At 45.5% G+C, this 26708-nt stretch overlaps 1 protein-coding gene across 2 annotated transcripts; it reads left to right on the top strand.

Moving 5' to 3' along the window:
* The first annotated feature begins 1287 nt into the window (after positions 1–1287).
* nectin3b (nectin cell adhesion molecule 3b) lies at positions 1288–25605 on the top strand. 2 transcript variants are annotated; one of them, XM_076020368.1, is made up of 8 exons: positions 1288–1449; positions 7978–8325; positions 8608–8907; positions 9768–9885; positions 10091–10242; positions 21512–21656; positions 23398–23500; positions 24474–25605. In XM_076020368.1, the coding sequence occupies exons 1-8, from the start codon at positions 1368–1370 to the stop codon at positions 24633–24635; spliced, it is 1410 nt and encodes a 469-aa protein (XP_075876483.1). In that variant the 5' UTR covers positions 1288–1367; the 3' UTR covers positions 24636–25605. The 2 variants fall into 2 exon arrangements, with proteins under 2 accessions (XP_075876483.1, XP_075876482.1); XM_076020367.1 differs by lacking the exons at positions 21512–21656; positions 23398–23500; positions 24474–25605 and adding an exon at positions 11914–15442.
* The last annotated feature ends 1103 nt before the right edge of the window (positions 25606–26708 follow it).

Raw genomic sequence — 26708 nt, 5'->3', positions numbered from 1 at the left:
GCAGACACATATGCACACACACGAGTGGAGACGCAGATGAACGGCATGGTGGGAGAGTAATTGTATCCCTGGTGGTTCTCCAGAGGACTGCAGTGAGACTCAAATTAAAGCACTGACCTGGTTAGCCTACTGTCAGGAGAATGGGGTGCTGCCCCGCACCTCCCCACCACCATGCCCCCTCCACCCCCCCGCCCCTCTGCTCCCCAACACACACCACCTCCCAGCCCTCTTCCATCCCACCTACATCTTCTTTACTTCTTGACACACTATAAACAACAAACACACAAGGCCTCCTTTAAAATGTGTACTTCACAAATATCGGTGGGTGTCACAAATCAGTCTGTAGACATAATCAAGCATAAATCAGGCTTCTATCAAAATAGATATAAAACAAAATGGGATAGTTTTTTTTTTTTTTTTAAATAAAGTGATTAATTAATTAATTAATTAAGTTTAATTGTACAAAATACTCTTAAGTCCTGATAGAATTAACAAGATGTTTCCTTTCTTCCTCCTTGCTGCACATTATTTTCATCTTCACAAAACCTAGAATGAAAACGTAATGTGAACCATTTTGAATAGAAGAGACCATTCCACCTGTCTTGTCTTTTATGTTTGTCTTCTGCTGTGTTGCTATACCACTGTCTCATTCGTGCAAACCCTCTAGCAATTCGATAGATGGTTTCGAGACTATTGAGATCATAATCGTATCACATGTAGCTTAAATAGTCAACATGTCACATCTCTCTCCTTTATGTCCCCCAACTTGTAGAGTTAAAATCGAATTCAAATGTTAAATGAACGGATTTATATCAGGTCATTCATAGAAAGCCAAAAAACAAACAAAAGAACCCAAAACATTCCATATTGCACACTCTCATTAAACGTCTTTTCTTGTTAACCTGATCCATCCACGAATCGGTTCCTTCTCAACAAACGAGCAAATTTCTCAAGAAATTGACGTCAAGCTTCAGCCCACTGGCCTGCTGCTGAGTGGCGAACACACACTCAATGCTCATGGAGCAGATCAAATATGTGGTCCGTTCCCTCGGTGGTACATCACACTTGGTAACCGGGATGTGGAACGCTGATCAATGTAAGTCGGGTTATCAACAGAGATGACGTAATGCGTAACCGATGGATGCTTCTACCGAGGGGTGTCGGCGTGGGAACTCGGAGCTGCAGCCGGTGCGGTCCATTGTCAGGTGAGCGGTTGCTCCCCCCCGCCCTGCGAGGCTCACTTGGTACAGTCCACATGCAGTCCTGAGTTGTTGCTGAGGAGCTTCCTCTGTCCACCACCACCTCCACCACATACCGTTAGAGCGGAATGTAAGGCTGCCCTCCTCGTCCTGCACCGCTTTTTGAAGATGTTAGTGGCGCCTTCTCACCGGAGCGACCGCGGGCATCAAGGCCCGGTCGCCTTCATTCATCTACTCTGCAGTGTTGCCGGTGAGTAAAAGTAAAAGAAATTTCTTTTGGAAGTGCCGGATTTTAATTCCGTGGGTCCCCCACATCCCCCACACCCCCACCCCCCGTTTTGTTCGCGCCCCTTCGCGTCACTAGTGCTCATAAGTTTGGTGAAATAACGGAAGGTCTCGCTCATCATTGCCAAGTCTGCGCTAACTAGTTGGTTTGAAGCAAGCGCAGTTAACATTTAAAACCGCTCACATTTTTTCCAGCGTTGAGACTGTGGAGGGTGTCACTAGCACCGCTCCGAAGCAAACTTGCTTCTAACTTCACTCGGACGCCGGGGAGCCCAGCCTGCCGGCAGCTGGTCGGTTTCCACTGCGACCCCTCGGCTTTGAAGATGCACAGGCGCCTGTACATCCAGCCTGCTCACCACTCGCATCGCTACACTTCCATAGGCAGCCATGTTAGCTCCAAAAGTCTTTTATTTCTCGTGAACTCAAGTCGTTTTAGGCCCGTGTGCATCTCGGCGAGATCGTGGAGTGCCGTGCACGCGTGTCCTCTAAGTAAGGACAATGCGAGATGTGTGCAGGTGCAGCCGGTGCAGGCTGAAGCACCATGTGCTCTGAGTGGAGCCGGAGCTCATTATGGTGTAATTGGGGGGGTGGGCAACTTGGTAACTCCACCCTCAAACGCGACAACTTGGGGATGGCACTAGAGTTTATAGCGTTAAGTACTGATTGTCAGTGTCAGTTAGTGCTCTGCGGCTTCGTGCAGTATATACAGGACATTAGTTTTGGTCAGTTAACCGACTTGATCATTTAGCAATTTGTTGCTAGACACGATATGATAGTATCAGGTCTTGTTTTTCTTTTCTTTTCTTTTCTTTTTTTTTTTTTTTAAATCTCACTTTATACATTTTTTGTGATGTACTTTTCTTTGTGTGTTTGAATTAATAAAAAGGGAATCCTACCGGTCCTCTCAGTATTCATTGGAAATGTCGTTAATGCAATTGCAAATACTCTAATAATAATAATAATAATAATAATAATAATAATAATAATAATAATAATAATAATAATAAACACAGCAGAAACTGGTGCCATTTTTAAGTGATTTAATATAAAGCATGTTTTATTTCTCTTTTATTTGCAAGTCACATGATGTACAGAGTCACATGATTTTACATAATATTTATGGGTGGAGGAGGAGACTGGGATATTTTAAGTACTATAAGAGATTAAAAATAAAACGCTGTGATATTGGCTACAAAACGGCAGAGAAACAGTTGCACAGCAGCATCACCAAGCAGAAATTGGGGAGATGAGCACAAAGAAGCCCAAACAAATCTTGCACACACAATCATGGACATCTCTGAGAGGTATCCAACAAAGGAATGCAACTGCTAAAGCAGTTCCAGTTGACAGTGATTGCATTTGATGCAATAGAAACAAACCCGGCATAAGCCAGAATGTGCACTTTGATTAGCAGATGTGCATCTTGGAATGACTTGACACAGGAGGAGGAAATACCTTGTGTGTGCAATATCACTCACTGGACATGTGATTGCGTTTTATCATGTCGCTAAAACATTGCTTGGTGTTTGTGCAAATATGTGGTGGCGACATCCAGTTGGAATGCAGCTCAAACTGCATCTGAAATCCTCAAAGTTGTTTCAACTCTCGCTAAGGTTAAACAAGGTGAGGCTCTGTTGCAGCCCCACTTGGCTGAAATACGTTGCGGCAACAGATTAGGTGTGTTTACTCTCCCAGTTAAACACAGGGATAGTTTTCTAACCCAATTGTTGCTGTGTCTTCCCAGTAACAGCGGCATGTGTTTTCTCTATAGGGTGGCAAAAATGTGTTTCGTGTGGAAGCATCTGTCCACCCCAGAGCAGCATTGTACATCAATGTCACTTCAGGAGCTCTGTAATGAAAAAAGTGGTTATTGCACATGCTATTGGACAATGTGCGGAAAATAGAGGCTCTAAGCTTCCATACACAAGCGTAGGGAGCCTCAGGCACCATTGACAGAAGCGATTTCACTGATTTCTTTCAATAAATTTGATAGATTCCAGGTTTTATTGACATCTAATCTTATTTGATTGGAATACTTCACCTAATTCTGAATTTGTCATTGTACAGACATGAGATTATTTTTTTCAAAAAGTACACACAAATGTATATATCATTATGATAGTATGCAGAAGAGACGAGTGACGACAGCTGCAGTTAAAGTTCGCCTTGGATTTAGATGAGAGCTTTGACCTTGTGCCTTTTTGAATGCAACATAATCACTGCCAAACTCATGCGTGAGTCTTAAAGAGGAGCAATTTCACACGATTTAATGTCATTCCTCTATTCAGTGCAATGCAGTCAAGCTCAAATAGTTTAATAAAGATCTGATCACGAGGTGTGCTGGCCAAATATACCACATATTTTAATCTTCACTTTATTATGTTCACCTAGTTGATAAAGTACAAAGTACAGCATTTTATTGGAATGATGTTGCTGTCTAACACATGTCAAGTCTTTATAATTAATGAAATTGGAGCTTTGTTTTACTGACTGCACATGTTTTAGACTTAATAGTAAGTAAGCTTATCATCCATAAAATAAGATCTACAGTATGTGAAGGACAGTTTGCTCCATCTGCTTCATGGAGTACATCCTTTTTTTTCTTCTTCTTTTTTTTTGCATTATTGACATTTGCGGTCAGCAGATAATGGGATCACTCCAGGGCATGTGAGCCTGAATGTAAAATGTTTATCAAAAAGTTGACCTGGGGGATGGAGCAAAATGTCAGTCCTCCCTGGCCGACTCTCAACAGCTCGCTCTGCCACTTCCACCTCAGCACCATCCCCGTTTGTGTTTCTGTTCCCACTTTTAACGAGACACGCTGCCCTCTGGCAGGACACACATATTAATACGCTTACTGCCCCCATAAGTGGTGCATGTGAAGGTAATATTGAATAAAGTGAGAACAAGCACCAGCGACTCCCCTGGGAGCGATGTGTCCTTGATGCCAGAATATCTATAATCTGTTTTCTTGCAAGTGTGTGTGCGTGCGTGCGCGTGTGTGAATGATTCATTGTGTTGCATTTGCAAACCAGACAAGAAGTGTCTACAGTTGCCGCTCTCTTTGAGGATATAACATGAAATGGTTTCTTTTCTGGTGTGTGAACGCGCACACAAGCAAGAGAGACAACATCTCTTTGACTCTGTCAAGACAGGCTGAATGTGAGATCAGATAGTCTTTGCCCTTATTCTCGGCACTTTTTTATTCAGAGTTGGAGAAAACGGGGGCACGCTTATGTAAGGTTGTCATCCTGTCGCCAATAAAATTTTCATACGGTCGCCATACCTCCTGCATTACATATTCAGTGCAGGGGGGAAAAAAACCCTCAGCTGTCTTTCTTTTTATTCTGCTGTTATTTGTGCCACGCAGCCTTGACTAGTGATAAAATTAGTTCTCTACCAACACAGACACGGGCCCACTTCACTTTCATCAAACAGAATTTTTTATACAACAACAACATATGCGCTTTCATTTTGAATGGGGGGTATAAATGATGTGTTCAACCCTGTGAATTGAAATGGGATTAAATATGAATTTAACCCTGTGTCCACGGTTGAGTGAGGGCTTTGGGACTGGTGCACAATATGTAGACCGTTCACTGAAGGTGGTTTCTGTAGTATTAGACATTCATTGGATGGTTTTCTTTACCAATATTAAAGCAAAAGCCTCCCATGGTAATGGTAAGGTAAGTTAAAATAAACACACGTCCAACCTCACCTTTAAAATAATACCTTAACAAAGTTCAAGGTGAGATCAGGTCTTAAAATGCAGCCTTGTCTTTTTGGGCATTTCTTCTGGCTGGAAGTAGCCCAGATGGCAGTGCCAACCATCATGACAGCAGTGATGAACTCCCAGTAACATGTCAGTGAAAGCCTTGTTGCTCCGTAGTGCAGACAATGACTAATTCATAAACGGCTAGTTTGAGAAAATGTCTTAAAATGGGTACAAGCTGTTTTTTCTGCAAGATGAGGATTTTTAAACTGAGATTCCTAACTATGTCAAATTCTTATCTGGTTTCTGGAAACTCACCGTCATACAAAAAGAGTTAAATGCACCAGAGGCTTCTGATTGAATTGGAACATCTTCCCTGTGTAGCAAGTTTTGTTTTGCCATTATGGAGAAGAATGAAGCTTTGTCTTTCTTCAAGTCTGAGTTCAGACAATACCCGTGTGCCTCTTTACATCTCCACCTGACAGTAAGCAGCTCATCCTGAAAACGGGGACAAATTTCAGGGTTTGTCTCAGCAAAACACACTGCAGACTTTTTGAAGCTAATATTAGACTTCAGCAACAGAGTTGGCCCAACCAAGTGGATAATCATCCAAAGTAGCCGTCCCTTTTTTTTTTGCCCACAAAATAGAAAACTCTGTACTAAAGAGACTGCAAGCTTGGATGCTGTCCACAGGATTTTGGCATTAGCTGAACTGATATGGTAATATTTGCATGGTTGTTCTTTCTTTAACCTCCCTGATCAGATTCCTTGAAAACACATTTGGGACTTAATGCTCGTTTGCTAGTGTAAACACTAACAAGAAATAGCTGTTGGGCAATCAAAATAAAATCCTTCCAACATGTGCTTACATACATTGGGTAAACTTGACTTTGCCACAGAGTTTCAGATATATTTTCCATGTCGGTTGTTGTGTTGGCTCCTATTTAGGTTGTAAAGTAATACAAATGGACAGCCTCATTTTGTTTGTTTTTTTAGTTTTCACAGATTTCCAGGACTCGCGCTCCCACAGCTATTTATCTCCCTAGAGTTTGACTGCCACTGCTGTTTCCTTTTTGGAACAATAAGATGACTCATCATACCTGCCCTCCAAAAAAGTACGCATTCTAGGTTTTATAGTCGCAGTTTATTTCGAGCTCCGTCTGTGCCAACAAGAGACAAATGTTCTAGTCAACCCAAAAGTCTTTGGGGTTTGTTTTGTCAGTAACTCACTTTGTCATGTAGATGTGAAATTGTTTTCACTGTTAGCATGATAACTGTGAAGTCAAAAATAAAGATAGCAATGGCGAGATATAAACAATATAAATGATACTGTTGCATAAAACCAAACCACTGAAACTGTGCCGTCAGAGATAGCAGCTTAGTTGCAGCTCAGAGGTCGTTCTTGATAGTGCTTTCAAAATAATACATTGTTTCACAAAGAAAGTAGCAAGTTTTTGTTGGTTTTTTTTTCTTAATCTATCTGTGCCTTTTTAACAGGCTCAGTGAGTGTTGAACATGGCTGCCAGTATCTCCACTGTCTGACAGAATGCTCGTAGGCTACCAGTATTGTTAGCAACTTGCTCCTTGTTATTGTTGCTGTTGAGTTTGTGGTGCTGACTGTCCTTTTCATTTTATTTTTAAAAATTAAATATCTTGTTGTCTCGATGCGGACAGTATGTAGTTGTATGTAGTTTATTTTTGTTGTTTTGCCAAATATTCTGTCTTGCTACTTATCCTATCAAATTAACACATTTGTTGGAATAATGGGCAACTTTGTGCTTACCTCACAACAACCCCACTTGATTTCTTCTGTGGCGCAAATATTTTAGGACATTGGCCTTTTGGAAGGGACCGGCTGAAAGGACAGCAACTATTGGCATAACAACAATGGAATATTTGCTGCCAGTTGCCAAGCAGCACAGCAGGTTTTGATTTATGATGATGTGTCTCTACTGGCAGCTTGTTCCAATTAGTGATCTGGCTAAAGACTTTGGCAGTCTAGCACGTTTATATTGTCTTTTCTAAGTCAAACGTGATCCCTCTCTTTTCTGCTGTGAGCCGGAGTCCTGTCATGCCCCACCCCCCCTCACCCCCCCTCACTTGTGCTTCTTCATACGTGACTTCGCTCTCGCCTTCTACCTCTCTCGCTCTCAGCCCTCTTTCTCTACTCTCAGCGATGATGTCATCCCCCTGTTAGCATATCTCTACCCATCCCTCTTCTCTCTCCCTCTCTCTCTCTCTGCCGGTCTCCGTCTGTTCCCTCCTCATCCCTTTGACTCTCCTTACCTCCTCGACGTTGAGCTCTCTGCTTTCAAGACATTCCTGACAGCCGCAGACGACACAAGTTTTGGTGGTTCGGTTATATTTGGACAAAAGGCGGATATAACGGCCAGCTTTTGATTCCCAAATTCAGGTCAAAGGGAGGCATGAGTCGTAGGAGGGTTAAAATGAATTCATCAATGAAACACTCGACTGCTGTCGGCTGCAATTTATTTGTAGAGATGGTTACTTTCTGTTGTGGTGGCCTCACTGGCTCGGCTTCTGGTCAAATATTCCTTTTTGGTACGCAGTTGGAGTGTTGGAATTACATTTTCATTGACACATATAGTGTGTACTGACTGACATCAGAAGTCAGGGCAGTAAAAAAAAAAAAAAAAAAAAGCTTAAATAAATGGAAAACGTCAATTGATAATTAAATTATATTAATAATATTAGTCCGGTTGGTAAACCAGACATTAATCCTGGGCATTGTTTTTTTCTCCACTCGTGTGCCTGTGGCAGGTGTCTGGGCCAGTCAGGTCGTGGTGCCCCAGAGGGTGAACGCTGTGCTAGGGAAGAACATGACGCTGGAGTGCGGCGTGGAGGTGGGCACCAACCTCACCCTCACCCAGAGTTCCTGGGAGCGCCGGCTGCCCTCGGGCTCCGTCACGGTGGCCGTCTACAACCCGCGCTACGGCATCTTCATCCCCCCGGAGTTCATCAAGCGCTTGCATTTCCGCTCGCCCTCCTCCTACGACGCCACCATCACGCTGGAGAACGTGGGCTTCTCCGACGTGGGGATCTACACCTGTAAAGTAGCGACGTTTCCCTTGGGAAACACGCAGGCGTCGACCACTGTCAATGTGCTCGGTGAGGACGTGCGTTTTTTTTGTTGTTTTTTTAAATGTCTCGTGTTCAGCTGAATAAACTCTTGATATTAGATATGGCCGTCCTTTCTTACTTTATAAATAATTTATCTTATTTTGTTGTTTTTTCTTTTTAATCATTTAAGCTTTTCTTCTCTACATTGCACTGCATGTTGTTGTAATCATGTCAGTTTCCCCAATGTGGGGTAAGTGAAGGCATTCTAATTCTAATTCTAATTTTGATTGCCCACAATGCTCCTCCCTCTCTTGTTTTTCACAATCACAGTGGAGCCGAAGGTCTACGTGTCTGCAGGCTCGACCGCCCTGCTCGATGGCGGCAACGAAACAGTGGTGGCCACCTGTATCGCAGAACGGGCCCGGCCGCCGGCTGAAGTGTCCTGGGAGTCCAACCTGTTTGGGCAGTCGGAAGTGCAGCTCTTCGACGAGGTCAACGGCACCACCAGCACGCAAGTGCGCTACCTGTGGCAGCCCACGCGTCACATCCAGGGACACACACTGACCTGCGTGGTCCGCCACCCGGCTCTGCAGACTGACTTCAGGATCCCCTACCAGCTCAATGTGCAGTGTAAGTCTTTCATTTTTGCCTTTGTTTTTTTTTGTGGTGTTAGTGATGTTCAAAAATTCAAGAGTCCACTGAAAGGTTGCATGGTCATCATTTGTTGTTAACGAAAAGAACAAGTGGCAAATATTTCTGCGTTCTTTTCTCCATTTTCTTTGAACATCTGCGTATATTTAGGATAATGAACTGGAGAACAATTGTAATGCTAAAGGAATTTAAGTACTTAAAAAGTCATTAATTGCGTTTGACCTTGTCGATGTTCCCATAACGTGCTGCAGAAAACATGCAACTTTAGAAAGCAGCTTAATTGACAGAGATGAAATCCAGGCTGATCCGTCCTGGCTGCTCACAGGTGTTATGGCGGAGGGAAGTTTCTCCTTGGTGCTTTCTTCATTTTTCGCATTATTTTTTTTAACCTGTATTTTTTCTAAGGCCTTGTTATAAATCAAACACTCAAAGTAGTGATCAATCTAGTAAACTAATGCAATCAATTTTGGTGGAGTTCATTGTTTTTGACAGATGGGAAGTGCTAATTATTTCATGCCAGTTTTGAAGCATGAGGCCCTAAAATAAGCATACTTAATGGTATGGCACCATACTGAGCTCTCAGTTATATATATATTTATGTACAATAATATATCCCCTCCAATGCAAATGTGCTCCAAAGTTGGAAGTTAATGTCGATGAGCAGTTTAGTAACTAAATAAGTGTCCCGTGCACCCCATCCAAACAGTCGTCTTTCAGTGGGTTGTATTGCACAGATTCTATCTAAGCAATAGAAATGACAAAATGACAAGTCATGAGATTAGTGACTCATGTCTAGTGTCCTCTCATCTCTCGCCGCTCTTCCTTCTGTCCCTCTGAAGATGCCCCCGACATCTCGGTGGTGGGCTATGACGGCGACTGGTTCGTGGGCCGGGAAAATGTTCAAATGGCATGCAAAGCCAACGCAAACCCGCCAGCGCATCACTTTAGATGGATCAGGTGTGTATGACCTCCTCCTTCTCATACTTACAACTGAACCAATAGGTCACGCCATTGATTTGGAGCTCAGCGGGTCACATTAACCTTGAAACGCCTGGGACGCCCCGGTGAAGGAGAGCCGTTTCTTCACTCCTCGCGAGGACGCGTTGACTTGTTTCCCGAGCCGTGCGTCGTCATGCTCTCTGTGTGTCTTTGCGCATCTCAGACTGGACGGCGAAATGCCCGAGGGGGTGGAAGTGATGAACAGCACCTTGGTCTTCCTGCGGCCTCTCCAGCGGAACGACTCCGGCGTTTACAGGTGCGAGGTGGCCAACGACATCAACCTCCGCAGCCGGGACGTGCGCATCCTCATACAAGGTGAGCGCGATGGACGGGGAAGACAGCTGACTCCTCCAGTCTGCTCTTCCCCCAGGAAGCTCTTGTGCGTGCGTGCGTGCGTGTGCACACGTCATACCGGGGGAGGTATCATTGCCTGTGACATTGTCCTTCAAGCTGAAATGTGACACTCTATCACTCTCATCCGTCCTGCACGCACTGACAGTCCATAAAGAAGGTGGCAATAATGCTGTTTGCTGCTAACAGATGATACACGGCCCCCTAGTTTAGTCTTCACTTTACGCTGATTAGTCTTGATTAGAGCTAGGTCTCCAGATGTTTGGGAGCGCTGTTTTCGGGTCCAAACAGCTGAAAATATTTAAGTCCTATTTAGACCGCGCCGCTGCGCCCCTGCCTGCTCTGTCCTCACGGCATCCCAGCGCCTCTCCTCCCTGTTGTGTGTCGGCAGCGTGTTTCTCCGGGCTCCACCAAAGCTCCTTCTGGTCTGTTTTGAGGCTCTCATCCTGAATGAAGTTCTCAATCAAGACAGGATTTTCCGTTACATCCCCTCCCTCGACCTGTCAGCCGTGTGCCTTTTTTTTTATTATTATTTCTGCACGTGTTATGCAGCAGGAGGCAAAAGCCTGCAGCCTGACTGAGAGATGATGTCCCAGATTCATAAAACATTAACCAGTTCTTTTCAACTCTATTTATTATTTATCAGCCATATTTCATTTTCCTTTGAGAGGACCTGTACACTGGTGTGCAAGCCTGCACTTGTCGGTGTTCCCCTTGTCGTGTGTGTTGCTGTGGGTTTCTCTCCCCCCTCCCCCGACCACAGCCAACTGCTTCTGCATGGGCTTGAACGTTGCATGTACTCGGAGCCTTGCAACCCATGTGGTTTACTTTTATCATCTCTCTCATGGAGGTCTTTCCCTCTCATCTGGCTTGGCACCAAGGTTAAGTGGCAGTGCATTGCTTTACATTGTTTTTCCATGACTTCAGTTTCCTGTGATCGTGGTGGGGGTGGTGTGGTGGTGGGGAGGGGGGTTGTTGTAATCCATTTGATGCTTCGGTTGGTGTTCTATTACACAAATGTGCACTGTTATTAAGTCATTTGTTCATGCCAAAGCAGCTGGAAAAATTTGTTGAATCCATTGCAGAGCCGAAAAACTAGATCCTGTCTTTGACCAGCGGATCGAAAAAAAAAACAAACAAACTACTTTTTATTTTATTCAGAAACGACGACGAAAGACATTGCATTAACAACAATCTTCGATAGATGATCACGACCAACTGTTGTTATTACAAAACTCTTCCTTCAGCCGCTTAAAAGAAACCTAATAGTGTCACAACAGTTGAGGTTGAGAGGGTGATGCCACTGTTTGTTTCACACAACGCTGCCGCTGTCCACCAGTGAGCCACCGGCCCTGTCGTCTCCTCATGCCAGTCTTGGCTCACCGTCGCACCTTCACTGTGCAGAGCTGTAGCTTCAGCACCAACTGTTCTCCATCTAGTGTGTGTGTGTGTGTGTACGTGTGTGTACGTGTGTGTGCTGTAGACGTAGTTGATGTCAACCTTTCCCCACTTAGTGAAATGCTGATGTAGTTGGCATTGACATTCTCTGCCTCTCTATCTCTCTCTCCCCCCTTCCTCCCACCGCTCCCCTCCCTCTCCCCTCCCTCTTCATCCTCCTCCTCCTTCCTTCATTAGATCCTCCCGCCATGCCTTCCACCATTACCGCTCCCGTCCTAACCGGCTCTGCCTCCTCCACCTTAGTGGACGAGAAGGGCCACGTCCTGCTCAGCTCCCCAACACTCCAAGCCATTCCCGAGAGTAACTTGGGCTCCGTAGTGGGTGGGGCCGTGGGCGGAGCCTTGTTCCTTGTCCTGCTGCTGTGTCTGGCGGGCGTGTTCTACCTGCGGAAGCAGCAGAGCCTCCACGTGAACTACTACGCCAAGCAGTACCTGGGCAACAACGACATCCAGAAGGCTCCCGCGCAGCAGCACGAGCTCCACCCGACCAAATCTGCCGGCGGCTCCGGCGGCTCCGGCGGCGGCTCCAAGCGCCAGGACCACGACCGGGAGGAGTGGGGTGGCCGCCAGCTCAAACAAGAGCGTGACCGGCGTCACCATAGCAACTACAACGGAGAGGAGTACCCCTCTAACGGCTACACCCGGGCGATGAGGGAGAGCAGTCAGCACGGCCATCAGCAGAGTCACCAGCGTGAACAGGCGCACTACTCCAGTCCGCGGCAGGCCAGAGGCGCCAGATACCCCCGCTCGCCCAAACCGCAGGGGAAGTGCTCCCCGTATGTGTCCGATGACTGCTATGATAGCGGGCCCGAGGGCGACTACGTCTCCCACACAGACGGCTCGGTCATCTCGCGCAGGGAGTGGTACGTTTGACAGGCCCACCTGGCGCCGCCGGGCGGCACAAACCACTTAGTCTCATTTAGTCGATTAGAGTTTAAAAAAAAAAAACAACAAAAAAAACACGTCATTTCCCCTTTGTACGCACACACGCACCACTTCTACTAATCTCAGTGCTGTAGCGCTCCTGTTTTTGTCCTCGTTCAACACAGAGATGTTGATGAAGTTTGGGTTGTTCATGCAGACAGACGGCAACTTTGACTGTCGACACTTTAGACACGTCACTGTGTGTGTGTGTGTGTGTGTGTGTGTGTGTGTGTGTGTGTGTGTGTGTGTGTGTGTGTGTGTGTGTGTGTGTGTGTGTGAGTGTGAACTTCTTGTACTGTATGCGCTCTCTGCCTTAGCACATGAACTGCCAATTCATTTAGCATACAAATGTCTCTTAGTAAAAAAAAGTTCTTTGCCGTGCTCTCATTTGAATTCAGAAGTGTAGCTATTGCTCATTCTAAACTGTTGAAAAGACCACAGGCCTCCTGGAAATGGCTGAACGCAAATGTATTATAATTCACATTGTCACAGGTTCTATTTTCTAATTCAGCATGACAAAGAAGAGGCATAAAAAAAAGGCTAATCTCAATCAAATTGGAATTCAGGACCCAAACTGCAAAGGCTGCCTTTTGTCAAACTTAATACGGGGTGACCAGTTAATTTTTTTTAAATTCCCCCTCTAAAGTGGGCAATTTGTGTAACCTGCCATATTTAATGACTTGTCAGCTGGAGGACTCGACCACTGACATGTGATCATTGTCCTTCCCGAAGCCGATGCACTAGAGATGACCCCCCCTGAGAGAGAGCGTTTCCACTGTGTGCCCTCGACTTCCACTTTATCCCCAGAGGAACTGACGGAGGACGAGGAAGGAGACTGGCAGGAGCGATCACAGCCCCCTCTGCCCAAAAATACCTAGACGCTTCTGTATATTTCTTTGGCTTATTTTGCAGTGGGTTTGAGTTCGCTGTCATCTGCCCTGTCCTGATCTCAAACACGTTCTCCTGCCGTTTACCAGATTAGATGTGTTTGAGAAGGAGCTCTGGCACCGGACCAGAGCTCGGGGAGGTTCAGGAGAGCCGTCAGCAGGGGCATTGTTTAGAGGCCAGCTACAGTACGGCGGCCACCGCACACTGGCCTCCTGGTCACACAGTACTTTGTCCCACAAAGAATTCATTGAGCAGGGCAGCCAGTCTAACCCAGCGTACAGAACCACTGATGCACCCGTTTCACTCTGCCACTGAGTGATCTGCAGGAAGAAGATGTAGCTCCCAGTCTGAGACACTAGCAGGCTTTTTGTTTTTGCAACTGCACTCGGATCATGCCTACCCTTCTTTTTTTTTAATTATCATTATTATCATTATTATTTTTGTTATTATTTTCTTTTATCAATGGAGCATGTCACTTTTGCACGAAATACTTTATTTGAGAGCTTTTCCATCAGCGCCTCTTAGCTTATCAATACCTCCACTCTGCTTCGTATCCTCGCTTTGTCAGAGGAAATGGGCAGTATTTTGTTGCACTGATTACTGAATTATTTTTTGAGTAGTGATTGAATGTTAGAGTCTGTTTGTATTATGTTTTAACCATATAATTTGCAATGTTAATTTGCCAAAAGCTACCTTTCTATTTTTTAGACTCCGTTGTTGCAAGATTCAAAGTACTGTATGTACATTTAAGAGAAATGTGTGTCATAGATTTAGAGATTTCAGTTGTTGTGTGGTCAGATGCGCACAAATCACACATGTTTTGGCACACGCAACTCTCTGGCCCTGGGGGAGTTCCTACTTTTTGAGTTTTTATGTGCCCTGGTGACAATGTGCCAACTTTAGTAGTATGGACACCTACAAAATACTTGCTGCTAGATGCCATATACAGTATTTGTTAAACTTGTATGGCTAAATATGATGTCTCACAGAAGTAGTGCGGACTAGCTAGTGACTAATTATTAGCTTCTAGAAATAACTACTGTACCACTTTTTATACAGGGTCTCGTAGCCTGGAATGATAGAGAAAAAAAAACTGTAGGCCACTTTGATATTATTGTGAGAGTATTAAAAACAAGGATTTATTTAGTTTGTTGCGAGCCCTCACGTATAATTTGTCACTTTGTGAATTTTGTGCGGGGAATGCATTGCAATTAGTGCGACTTTGTTTTGTGCCGGCGTGACCGTGCAGGCAAAGACTCTGACCCACAGTCAGCGGCTCTTGCAAACAGTGTGCTGTGCATCAGAACAGATCATCTCTATTGATAAAAAGCCTCTTTGAGTGGCTCCTGTAAATTCTATCAATTTAAATTTAAACTTACTTGGATCCACAATTTGGTCCAAAGTGAAGTTTTGGTTCTGTCCAGATTTTAGCACCACCACCGCAGGAAGAATTTCTTTGACAGATTGTAAAGAAGTGTGTTCTTGGGTTGCACAGTATGCAAGTGAGGTTTGTTAGCTGAACTCACCCTTTGAAGGAGCCCCCTCCTGAATGAAGCCCAGATAGGCAACGTTGTGAAACCTTGTTCAGGTTCTTGCTGTTGATAACCTGCTGCTTTGTGCTTCTGGTCACCTTCACATCAATGATGAGAATAACAGGTTCACACACACACACACACACACACACACACACACACACATACACACAGCCCACACCCTATTTGTACTTGCTTCTATGCACTAAGCAGGAAATTCTTGGTATCGATCCCTCGTTTTGACTCGGCAGTTTGCAGCCCTGCACACGGATTAATGAAGTTCATTGTACTGTGACATTTTGTATAGAGATCAGTCATCAATATGTTTACCTTGAGAAACGTCCTTTACTTTGGGTTGAGAAATACTGCTAGTGCCTTAGATACCTAGAAGTGTTTTTTGTATTGTTTACTTTTGGATGAAAAAAAATCTTTGGTTGCTCTCTGAGCACATATGTCAATTTTATCAACCACATTGTGCCATATTCACTTTTTCCCCTCATGACCTCACGGTATATGACACATTATAATTGCAAATCTATAGAAATTAAAAGACAGAGCTTGAATGAACTTTAGTATAAAATATGAGGCATCCGTCGGGCTTTTGGTTTGTTATATTTACAGACTGACGGATGAAGTTCAGTCTCACATTGTTAATGAAAAGCACTTTGTGGTCATGTTTGTCTCTGTATATATATATCTATATAGTGATGAAAATATGGGTTTCTGGATGAGGAAATGCCTGTTACCTTCATCATATGTCAATCTTTTTTTTCATCCTTGTTATTTTTCCTTGGGATACTTTGGTTCAATAAAGCACCTTAGCAGATCCGAGTTTTTGTGCGTGGAGGTTTTTTACTCTTGCTTCTCCACAGACTTCTCCTTCCTCGCTCCTCTTTGTGCTTCTACAAATGACATCATCTCCAACTCCCAAACGCATAATACTGCAAACCCCCTTCTCCCCCTCCCTCCCTCCCTCCCACCCTCCCTCTCTCTCTACACCCAAATCCAGCCCGCTCTCCTCTTGTCAGCCGCCTCATCTTCCGCTCGTCACCGCTCGTCGGCATAATAACGAGCGCCTCCTCCGTCGGCCTCGTGCCCTCCGTGTTGCTCTCCTGACCTCCTCTCTCTTTGCTTTGCTTTGCTTTGCTTTGAAGAGCCACGCTCTCCCCTTCTCACTCCTCTGTGTTCTGAAATCACCCCCCGGACCTCGTGTCTTTCTCCCACTGTCTACCAGCTGGTAGATTTAAACTCTGAGTGTTTATGTCTGGCCCGGAGTCCTCGCTCCCCAGCCCATTGACTGTCCCCATGGCAACAGGCTCGTCTGGAGCCGCTGATGGAGGCAGAGTCTCCCTAAAACCCCACACCCCATTCCACCCCCACCCACTCCCGCCCGTACCTGGCAGCGAAAAGTGGAGGTGGAGTGGGGCATGCTGGCGGTCGACGGAGGTGGGGGGGCGGCTGCGAGTTAAACTGTGCCGAAAGGGGGGCCGAATTAGCGAGCAGGGACGGAAAATGGCCCATTACGCCCCCAGTGCACTGCAGAGAGCTCCTCTGGTCAGCACACACACACACACACACACACACACGCACACACACGCTTGTCACGCCGGTGTGACCTTGACATGGTTCTGACCGGGCCCGTGCTCCTGAAGGCACACTTCACTCTGAGAGTCTTCATTTCAGCCGACCTCTGTGCCGATGGTATCGCGGCCGCAGTCCCTCTGACCTTGCAGCAGGGCGCGCTCTATCTGGAAGGAGCTCCGTGAAGGGAAGCAGCTCAGCAGTGGCGATGATGTCATCCACCGCTCGCGTGGAGGATCCATGGCTTTTGCTTTTTGCTTTTGCTTTTTTTTTTGTCGCCCGCAACACAACAGTTTCCAAGGATACTTTTCATTACACACAAAAGCAGTGGGAGGGGGAGGTGTAGGGGTAAAAAAAAAAAAAAAAAGAAGAAGAAGAAAAAACACGTCTCGGGCGGCGTAGCGGGGATACATGGCTGTGCGAGCAGAGAGACACTTTGATATTTGCTCTTGAGTGAGGAGGTGGGAACAAATCCTGAAACCTGAAAAAGACATCTGAGAGGAAAATGACTTGACAGCCCACCAGCCACCCCAACCTTCCTCCCTCTCACCCCCTCCTCCCACAGTGCTATTGTGCAAGCATCTGGTCCTTGCAGGGTCTATTGTCTGGGCAGCAGCATGACCCTTGACCCTTGCAGTTGAGATTAGTTAGTTTGGTCCTGCCATCACTGTCTTCTCTCTCTGGTCTAGTATCACCAGGGGAGGTGCATCGTGTCTAAAGCCTGGCACCACAGTGTTTCCTGCTCATCCTCCCTGACCCCAGACAGCCTGCCTGAATAAGTCGGAACTGACTTGCACCACTGCCAGATCCCAGTTTGGGGACAGTTGATCCAGCGCTAACGCCGCTAATCTGAGACCCGTCTCGATGGATAATATTTTCCACCAATTGGAAATTAAGAAGTTGCTTCTGAGGAAAGCGTGCATGAACATGGAAAAAAAAACTGAACCATGCTTTAAATCGCATCCGGTGACCGGCACCTCATTTGTGTATCCATTTAGGCTCAGCAGTGTGTGAGCCCCAGTGGCATCTCATGGTCAGAAGGCATGTTGGGAAGTCATCTTTTTTTGCAGGGTTACATGAGCAGATTTGTGTTCTTGGCAGCAACAGAAATGTGGTTGCAAAATGTGGCCACCTCGTCACACGAGGCCGATTTATGTAAACATAAATCTTTATTATTAGCCGATGAAAGAAAAATGATGCCCAAGATCCTCCAGATGATACACGTTGGGCCTCAAAGTCTCCTTCCAGGTCTTGCCACATTATGAATTGCTGTCAGCTGACATTAAGGAGGGCAACTTGATGAAGTGAATTTTTTAAGAGGTGGTTTGATCAACTCAGCAGTCCTCTTGTCATAGTTCAGCTGCCATCACGCGATAATTGGCTGGATATTAGCTTGTGAGGAACGGCAGGAAAGAAAACGTTGCTTTCAGGGGCAAGCGCAGAATTCCCGGGCTGGTCAATCTGCATCATAATGGCACCGCCATTTAGGGCTCTCATCTCAGTCATTGATCCTCCCCTCCCCTCGCAGCTAAATCAGCTGAAATTGACCATCACGCTACTTGGCCTTCCTTTTCCCGCTCGTCACCTTTTGTCCTCCACTTCTCTCCCTGGACCGCCCCCTCACAGTCTTGCACGTTACTGCTGATTAGCCAAAGCTCGCTGTTCTGAGTTTAATGCATCTTAATCACGATTAATCCTAATCCCCTCGGCGGACAACACGAAGCGTACGCAAGCATATGGTCAAACAAAGCTAATTCAGCAGACATTACAATGGAGCTGAGGACCTCGCCGCACAAAAAAAGGAGGGGTGTCAGTGTACAGACATGAGTGCGATGGGGGATGCAGTGGGGGCTGGGCGGCGAAGAAAATGATGAGCAATTACTGTGCAGGTCCTAAGCTAAAGTGCAGCAAAGCCACTCCAGTTGTACATGCTGTTGTAGCAACACCCTGTTGAATAGACTGTGCACACAAAAAAAAAAAACTAAACACAACAAAACACACATCTGCATGTGTCTTGTAAATGAGTTTTATGGGAGATTGCTTTACTGCCTTGTGAATACTTGTGTAATCCTTCCAATAATTGTGCGAATCAGAAGTGTAATGATAATTGTTAACGGCTTTGACTATTCAAAAAAATGAAATGTTTCCCCTGAAAAGAAAAGCATCTGAATCAGCAAGATTTCAGTGTTCATGTAGCAAAAAGGAGTGCGACGAAAAATACTGAATTTAGTTTCTTACGTTTACACGACTTTGGAATTTAAATCCCTGTTTCATGTTTAATGTATTCAAACCGATTCCATCATGAGGAAAATCTAAGCACAACTTGAAACAAGGGAAAAAAGGTAAACTTATGGTGGATAAAAGCTTTGAAATGGGAAGAACCAGAAACAAAATCCCAAATCTCACACACAGATAAGTAGTAAACTGGATCTTTTAAAAAGTGAATATTGTTTCTCTGCTCCAACACACCTGATTCCAGATCACCATCCCCCCTGAAAGTGAAGATTGTGTTAATGTCGAGAGCTATTTACAACTTGCAGAGCCTTGGCTGGCCCTGTTGTGAGAAACAACATTGATTTTCTTTAAAAAAAAAAAAAAAAAACATTTTTAAAAAGTGCAGACATGTATTTTCTTTGGAATACATGTCTGCACTGCCTTAAATTATCTATGTGTCAGATGTAAAGCTACAAATATGTCCTTTGAGTGAAAAGCAATACAAATTTTATGTGAATTATCTCTTTCAGATATGATGATTGTTCAACTGCAGTGTAATGCTTTTATATAAGATCAAGAGCTCTGGTATGAAAAGAATCAGAAACAAGATGATGAAAACAAAATGAGTCCAGCATTAAAATGATCGTGAACATTTTTTTTCTTGTTTGAAAGCAGTTCAAAGGCAATTTTGTCAGAAATAAAAAATAAATAACTGAGGCTCAGTTTGCAGCTCATGCACCAGTTCCAAAAACAACAAGACAGACATCAGGTTCTTGAAATTCTTTAAATCTTGATTTCTTAAGTCTGAGTTGAACGCAACAGAAGTCTGTTTACTTTTTCTATATGATTTGAAACTTTATTCCGCCTTTATCCCAACAACACAGATAGATAGATAGATAGATAGATAGATAGATAGACTTTATTGATCCCCTTGGGATGACTCCCTCAGGGAAACTAAGACTTCCAGCAATAGCAGCACACAGATAAAAAAAAAAATAGCAGCGCACAGGTATAAAATAATAAATAATTACTAATATACATATACAATTATACACATACATAATAATGGCCACCTCACTTCCCTACTACTACCCTCAGCACTCTATGTCCTCCTCCTCCCCCCAAGTGAGGAGTTGTAGACAGTGATGGCATGATGGACAAAGGAGTTCTTGAGTCTGTTGGTCCGACACTTGGGAAGGAGCAGTCTTTCACTGAACAGACTCCTCTGGTTGCTGATGACGGTGTGCAGGGGGTGGCTGGCATTGTCCATAATGTCCAGCAGTTTGTCCAGAGTCCTCCTCTCTGCCACCGTCACCAGAGAGTCCAGCTTCATGCCGACCACAAAGCCGGCCCGCCTGATCAGTTTCTCCAGTCTGGATTGGTCCTTCTTGGATATGCTGCCCCCCAGCACACCACGGTGTAGAAGAGGAGCAGCAGCAGGGTAGAAGGGTAGAAGTGGAGCAGCAGCAGCGACGTGACTGTACCCACAAATAATCAGTGATGTGTTCCATTCTGGTCAAAGTGCACTAGTATCTACTTCGTCAATCAGGTTGCTATGAATCAGCTTTGATTTTTCATCTTAATGCAACCTAATTCTAATCAAAATCACAATGTGCCACTGCAAGAAGATCACAAGAATAGAATTCTTGTAAGAAAGAGGTTGTCAGGCAGGAGCTCTTCTGTGCCAGTTATGTTGACAACCAGTGATGTGTTATTTTTTTCCTGGGAAAAAAAAAAAACTTTTCTCAAGTTTAAAGTCTTCCTCTGGCACTTCCCCTACCTGGCTCAGAGAGCCCTCTTCCCTCCCAAGGCGCGGGGTGAGGACACCCAGTGAGGACAGAAGAAGACACGCAGCGACTCCGGGAGCAGACTGTGCTGTTCAGAACAAACTGTTCTCCCGCTAACTCTCGCACCTCGCCAACTTAATATGCAAAATAAACACCTTCTTAAAGTGCTGCAATAATTACACGCCATGTGGAAGTTAGTCGGGGGAGTGTGCAGCGCCAGTTCCATTAAGGGACAGTCCGCTCAAAAATTGTAAATTTGGCGCATGTAATAAGGCTCGCTGTGATCTCGACGGAGGCTCTGCTGGCATTGCAGATGGAAAGAATTCCAGCCTGAACGCTGCGGCGAAGAAAAGTACGACAACGTGTTTCCACACTGGTTGTGTCGTATCATGTGAGACTCAGCCATTCAATTTGTCTCAAAAAGTCGAGGTAGTCACTGCGGCAAGTCCGTGGGACTGAGGAGTCTGTGCTAGTTAGTTGATATGCCACCAGAACTATATACAGTCTTTACATCAGCGCAGCTCCTTTGTATTTTTTTGTAAGAAACCCCGCGGATGACACCACACCAGCTGTGTGGAGGCTTGTTCTGTGTAGCTCCCGTTGTTTCTCTCCACTGGACTCCTTCCACACTGGGTGGAATAAATTCTGTCCATGAAAAACTGAAAAAAGAGACCATGGTACTGAAATGGGTGAATGCAAATGACTGGTGAAATGTCATTTTAATGGCTCACATGTTTAAGTGTCATAATGTGATTGTTATTATTTTATAACCTGTTTCCTCTGCTGCTGGTGTCAACTCATTATCTGAGTTGCAGGACTAAAAAACGAGTGTGTCTTTGTTCTGCCTCAGGCCAGTCCCAAGCCGAGAGGTCAAACTCCATCACTGTGGCCGGAGCCATCATGGGGGCCGTTCTCGCCCTCTTCCTCATCACCGTCTCCATCATTGTGATCCTGACCGCACGCAAGGCCCCGCCCCCTGCCTACACAGACAAAGTGTAAGTCACTAAACCAATAATTCATGTAGAGCCGAGAACAAAGCCGGCTGACGGGGAGACTTGGTGAGTGTGTGTGGGGGGGGTAGGAGGGAGTTGGGGACAGGGGAGGGGGTGGGAGGGTGTGTGTGTGTGGGGGGGGGGGGTGTCCCTCGGAGCTCGCCCTCACAGCGGCGTGGCAACCCGGCGAGGCCGAGGGGCCGGCAGATAATTGCTGTCTTGGCAGAAAGCCTTTGTCCTGTTTTATTCAGTCTGCTCCTGTAGCGCGCTGACTCTCATGTTGAAGTCACAGTGAGCAGGAATAACTGAGCTTTGATTACAGCGACAACACAAAGCCGGGTCCTGTGATTGACACTGAATGTGAGGTGGCGCCTAACAGGACCTTTCATAAAGTTGGCTGCACAAGGATGGGAATTTTATCTTTGATGCATTCTGATCGGACAGTTGGATCCCAACTTTAGAGACCCCCACTGGAATGAGGGCCCTTCTTAATGTGGTCAAGCTGTCACGTCAGTTATGGCCATGTAACAATAAGTTTTATTCAGACTGACTGAAAATCAACTTGAGTTTAATCCTCATTTTCTTATCTCCCACTTGATTTCGTGCCTTCAGGGTAAAATCACAAAATAATGAGGATCAAGTCCAGTTGCCAAATAGAGCTCTCTTTCTTTTGGTCGTTGTTGCTGAAGCAAATTTTTATTCCTTGCAAAATGGGCTTGCAAGGTTACTGTAAGCAACTTCATGACACTTGGATTTTTCCTGATTTCTATAATCAAACATATTTGTTTCCAATGAAGAAAAAAAAAGGCCAGCATTTCTGCATGCGTGGCCCCTGCTGCATCATTACACTTGCACTGTGCATCAAGCTGTGTTTTCCTCCGTGGTCAATGCTACGACCAACTTAGCATCTTAAGTGTGACCGTGGCCGGAAGTCCCAGTGGGATGTCAAGGAGGTAGTGGGGGGTGGGGAGGGGAATGGGGGAAGGCCCCCGTTCTTGTCCTTCATCACACACACGGGGGTGGCACGAGAGTGCAGGACGGGACATTAGCGAGAGCCGCTCGCTGTGATCTCTGACCACTTCTTATCCTCGAGTAGGACAGACAAAGAGCAGTATCTGGTGAAATATACTGTTAGAAAATCGATGGCTGTCATGATGCCCCTTTAATGAAGGACCAAGGTCAGTTTCCAGGTTTGGCTTTAATGCCAGAGAGGGATTTTAATGAATGAGAAATTGCGTCTAAACCAAAGTCAATATTGTGAGTATTAGAGAGATTTCAGTGTAGCTGTCAAAATCACCTGATGTACCGCGCTTATGACTCAGTGAGCACTTCAACTGAGGAAAAGCTTGTGATCAATGTATTAAAACAGCAGTTTCCGATCAATAACGCAGACGATGCGGCATGCTGGTTTTTGCCCTCCAGTTAGGATCAGGCTCCTTTTTTGACCCTCCCTTTCTTGGTTATTAGTCATTAAAAAAAAAAAAAACAATGGCGGTGATGGTTTCATATTTCATCTGACATAAATCTAAGATTGCGATTGGCCCAAATGAAATCACGATGACATCATCACGCTCCTTTTCTTTGTGGGTTTAATCTCCTGAGGTGGTTCCTTGATGCCCACAACCCCTTCAACTTATCAAAAAATATCTGTGCCATTTCTTCCACTGTCACATTTCTCTGTAGAATATTCAAGGCTTATTTCACTGTGACTTCTTCTTCTTCTTCTTCTTCTCTGCCTCCGAAGGATTGACCTTCCTCCGACACACAAGCCTCCCCCTCCCTACTCCGGGAGAGCACCGGCTGTTCCTCTGGGTGTCCACGCATCACAAGTGGCCTGGCTCTGTCAGGTAAACCCTCTTCTCCCTCCTCTCTGTCCCTCCCCACCACCCTCAACCCTCTCCATCCTCCACCTCTTCCTCCTGCCTACTCGTACCCACTTAAATACCGCACCAGTCCATTAGGTGTGCCTGACTCATCACATTCTGTTCAGCCAACAAGCAAAATGCTGTCACTCGGTAACTGATTAGCACTGACACAACAGGAAATGTTGCAACAAACAAGTGACTGTACAGGTGTAAATGGAGTACAAAGAAAGTATGAAATGTAGATCAGTTTCAGGACAGATTTTCTAATCTTTCAGATTGCGGAAAAAAAATCAGTTGAGGGTTCCATGTTATGCTATTTTGAGATCTTTATTTTTCATCCCAGGTCTGTGGAGCAGCTCCACGGAATTGATTATCCAAAAACAAGAAATAAATGAGCCCTGCCTTCACAGTCTTTACAAAATGCACCATCTCTGTGCTCCCTTTGATTATATCTACCAACAAGGAGATCGTGGTTGAGGGTTTAAGCTTGGAATGCTGAACGTTAACACTGATTGGTTGGTCGTCCCATGAAGCACGTTGTGAGGTCAAAAGCTATGAATCTGCAGGCTGCACCACATTAGCCTTCAACCTACCCGGTATAGTTCCTGGTGTGCCAGATGGCCAGGCCACTCCTGCGTCCACATGTTTAGAGGGCGGGGCTTCAGAGCGCTGAGCCGACACCTGGCTGAGGGCTTTGCCGACAATGACAGACAGGTTCCTGATTTCCAGAGTTGGCTTTCTAGCACAGGTTGGGTGAAGTGAAGCATTTCTGCATGGTTCCTTGAAGGGCTCCGGCTCACAGACCGTGGTTGGACAACATTCACAAGACTGACTTTTGCACAATATGAGACTTTTGATAGAAGAGATTACAGCCTTGCAGGGGACAGACCATGAGTTTGTGAGATTACATCAGCGCATCTGAATGCATCATAACGTGCAGATTTATAACCCCCAGGCACGCAAGGCAGAGCGCAGGTACGAGCTGGCTGACGGCCAGGGGCCTCCCGCAACCAGGGCGGCGCAGTCTGGACCACGCGGCCCCACTCGCCTGGAGTGGGTGTGTCATCAGAGTGGGACGGACCGGGTGTACATCAACCACAAGGAACACTACGTGTGACACATGTCCTGGTCACAGTCGCTCACTTTGGGTGACAGAACCAGGCCAGCTGCTTCATTCCACACCCATTTGTTACACTAAGCCACATAAGCTAACCCACCTGCTGGCTCACTAGCTTCAGACCAACTGGTTTCTTCTCACGGATTCTCTTGTTTCTTGCAAAGTGTTCTCCTTTTTCTTCTCTCTCTCTCTCTCTCTCTTGCTCTCTCTCTCCCTCTCCGGCTTGTATTTTTAGCATATGATGTCACATAGGAACCCTTGATGATGCTTTTAGAAATCGCACGGCCGAGAGAGCACAACTCACCAAAGCTGCCTCTTAATCAGCTTGCGCGCTGTACTGTTCAGGAGGAGAGAAACAGCTGGGCATTGTACAGCAATTAGACACTGAAGCACAAACACAATTTCCCTTTTTTCTCCCCCGTCAGAGAGGAGGAAGCGTACTTCAGAGACTCTTCTTCTCAGGCATATCACCAGACCAAGTCAGAACCGGGTCCGCTGAGACCAAATGTACTAACTGCAACGCAGACCATAAAGGGATTAATTAAGGTGTTTCTGTCCCACTTTGGTGAATTTGCCGGCGCTATTTCATTACGTAATGCTTTTCCGACTGCAGTAAACTGTAGATGTGTGAGTGTGTAAATGTAGCCACCGTGCCAGTGTAATTATGTAACCTCCAACTAATCAGGGAAACTGTACTTATTTTAGATTTACACTGTAGATAATTACAGTTGTTTCGAGCGCTCAGACCTATTCACTAATATTTAAGGTGAATTCATCTGTAAAGTATCATATCTGGCTGTTTTGTCAGCTGTTTTGTATTCTGGACAAACAACTGACTTCTAAAGTGCCATACAGACATGTTTGATCCACCCTCCTGTTTCTGTACATAATGTTACTTTACAATATATCCAGACTAGATAATCCCTTGTCCTCCTTTGACTTGTCTATTAAAATGCATGTTGTTACCTAACTTTCTACCTGTGACTTGACGCTGTGCTGACGCAAGACCCTGAATCCTGCTCCACTCTCGCACAAACAGCTTGCAGGATGCCGAGCAGTTCAATAGCCTGCTCAGAGCAAACACTGCGACAGATTGGAGCTCTGAATCACCGCTCATGGAAACCGAGTCCTTGAAGACTTGAAGTGAGAGTTTTGAATCCGAGGCGACTTCATCTCAAGGTCACTGACGCATCGAGTCCACTTTGATTCTCAGAACAAAGAGGGATGAAAGAGGCTGTTTTTTTGCGACCAGAAATATTTACATTTGCTGAGGGTGATGCAGAGCTGGGCGGGGCGAAGCCCACATTGCATCGGTTTGAAGGTTTGCCAGGGCACATTTGCTTCTTTTGATCACTCAGTGCTGTGTTTCCCCATGCTCTGTGAAGGGGGCATCGACTGGCACTTTACAAGAGTGACACCTAGTGGCAAAAGTTGCCAAAGTTGCCCCCTACTGGTAAGTGCCTTATCCATCCATTCATTTTCTATCACTGCCCTCAGGGTTGTGGGTGTGTTGGAGCGCATCCCAGGTGTCCTCCCCAGACAGGTCACCAGAGGTCAACCACCAGGTGACAACCATTGGCACTGTACATTCACAGGCAATTTAGGGTCCTCGGCTTAATGTGCTTGTCTTTAGACTGCGGAAGGAGGCCGGAGAACCCGGAGAGAACCCACACAGGCACTGGGAAACTCAAAACCCACACACAGAGACCCCAGAACTAGGATTCCAACTCAGGGCCTTCTTCCAGTGCATTATATCACTGAACTATTACAACGGGGGCCACCAACCTTTTTGAAGCTGAGAGCTACTTCGTGGTTTCGAGTCATATGAAGGGCAACAAGTCTGCGTCACCCTCCTGAGATAACAAACTTTCTTAGTCAAATATTATTATTAAGGATACTGATCTATGTGAAGACACTGATCACGCTGCAGAGTTCTCAATAAATATCAAAAATGACTTGACATGTTTGGATGAAAATGAATTTTAGATACAGCCCAACAAGTTGTGCTATTTTTCCAACAGGCCTGTGGGCTACTCATGTGGTCCTTGGGAGTATGGTGCCCACGGGCACCAC

Source organism: Nelusetta ayraudi, unplaced genomic scaffold, assembly GCF_046127955.1.
Source record: "Nelusetta ayraudi isolate G7.1 ecotype Tasmania unplaced genomic scaffold, CSIRO-AGI_Nayr_v1 ptg000011l, whole genome shotgun sequence".
Lineage (NCBI taxonomy): Eukaryota > Metazoa > Chordata > Actinopteri > Tetraodontiformes > Monacanthidae > Nelusetta > Nelusetta ayraudi.
The sequence above is the reverse complement of the archived record's forward strand: the minus strand, read 5'-3'. Positions and strand labels throughout refer to the sequence as shown.

Bases quoted from the DNA above. Each gene is read 5' to 3' on its own strand.
- nectin3b (XM_076020367.1), top strand. From the start codon at position 1,368: ATGTTAGTGGCGCCTTCTCACCGGAGCGACCGCGGGCATCAAGGCCCG. The intron at 8,908-9,767 runs GTAAGTCTTTCA...GTCCCTCTGAAG, and splicing joins CTACCAGCTCAATGTGCAGT to ATGCCCCCGACATCTCGGTG. The intron at 9,886-10,090 runs GTGTGTATGACC...TGCGCATCTCAG, and splicing joins CATCACTTTAGATGGATCAG to ACTGGACGGCGAAATGCCCG.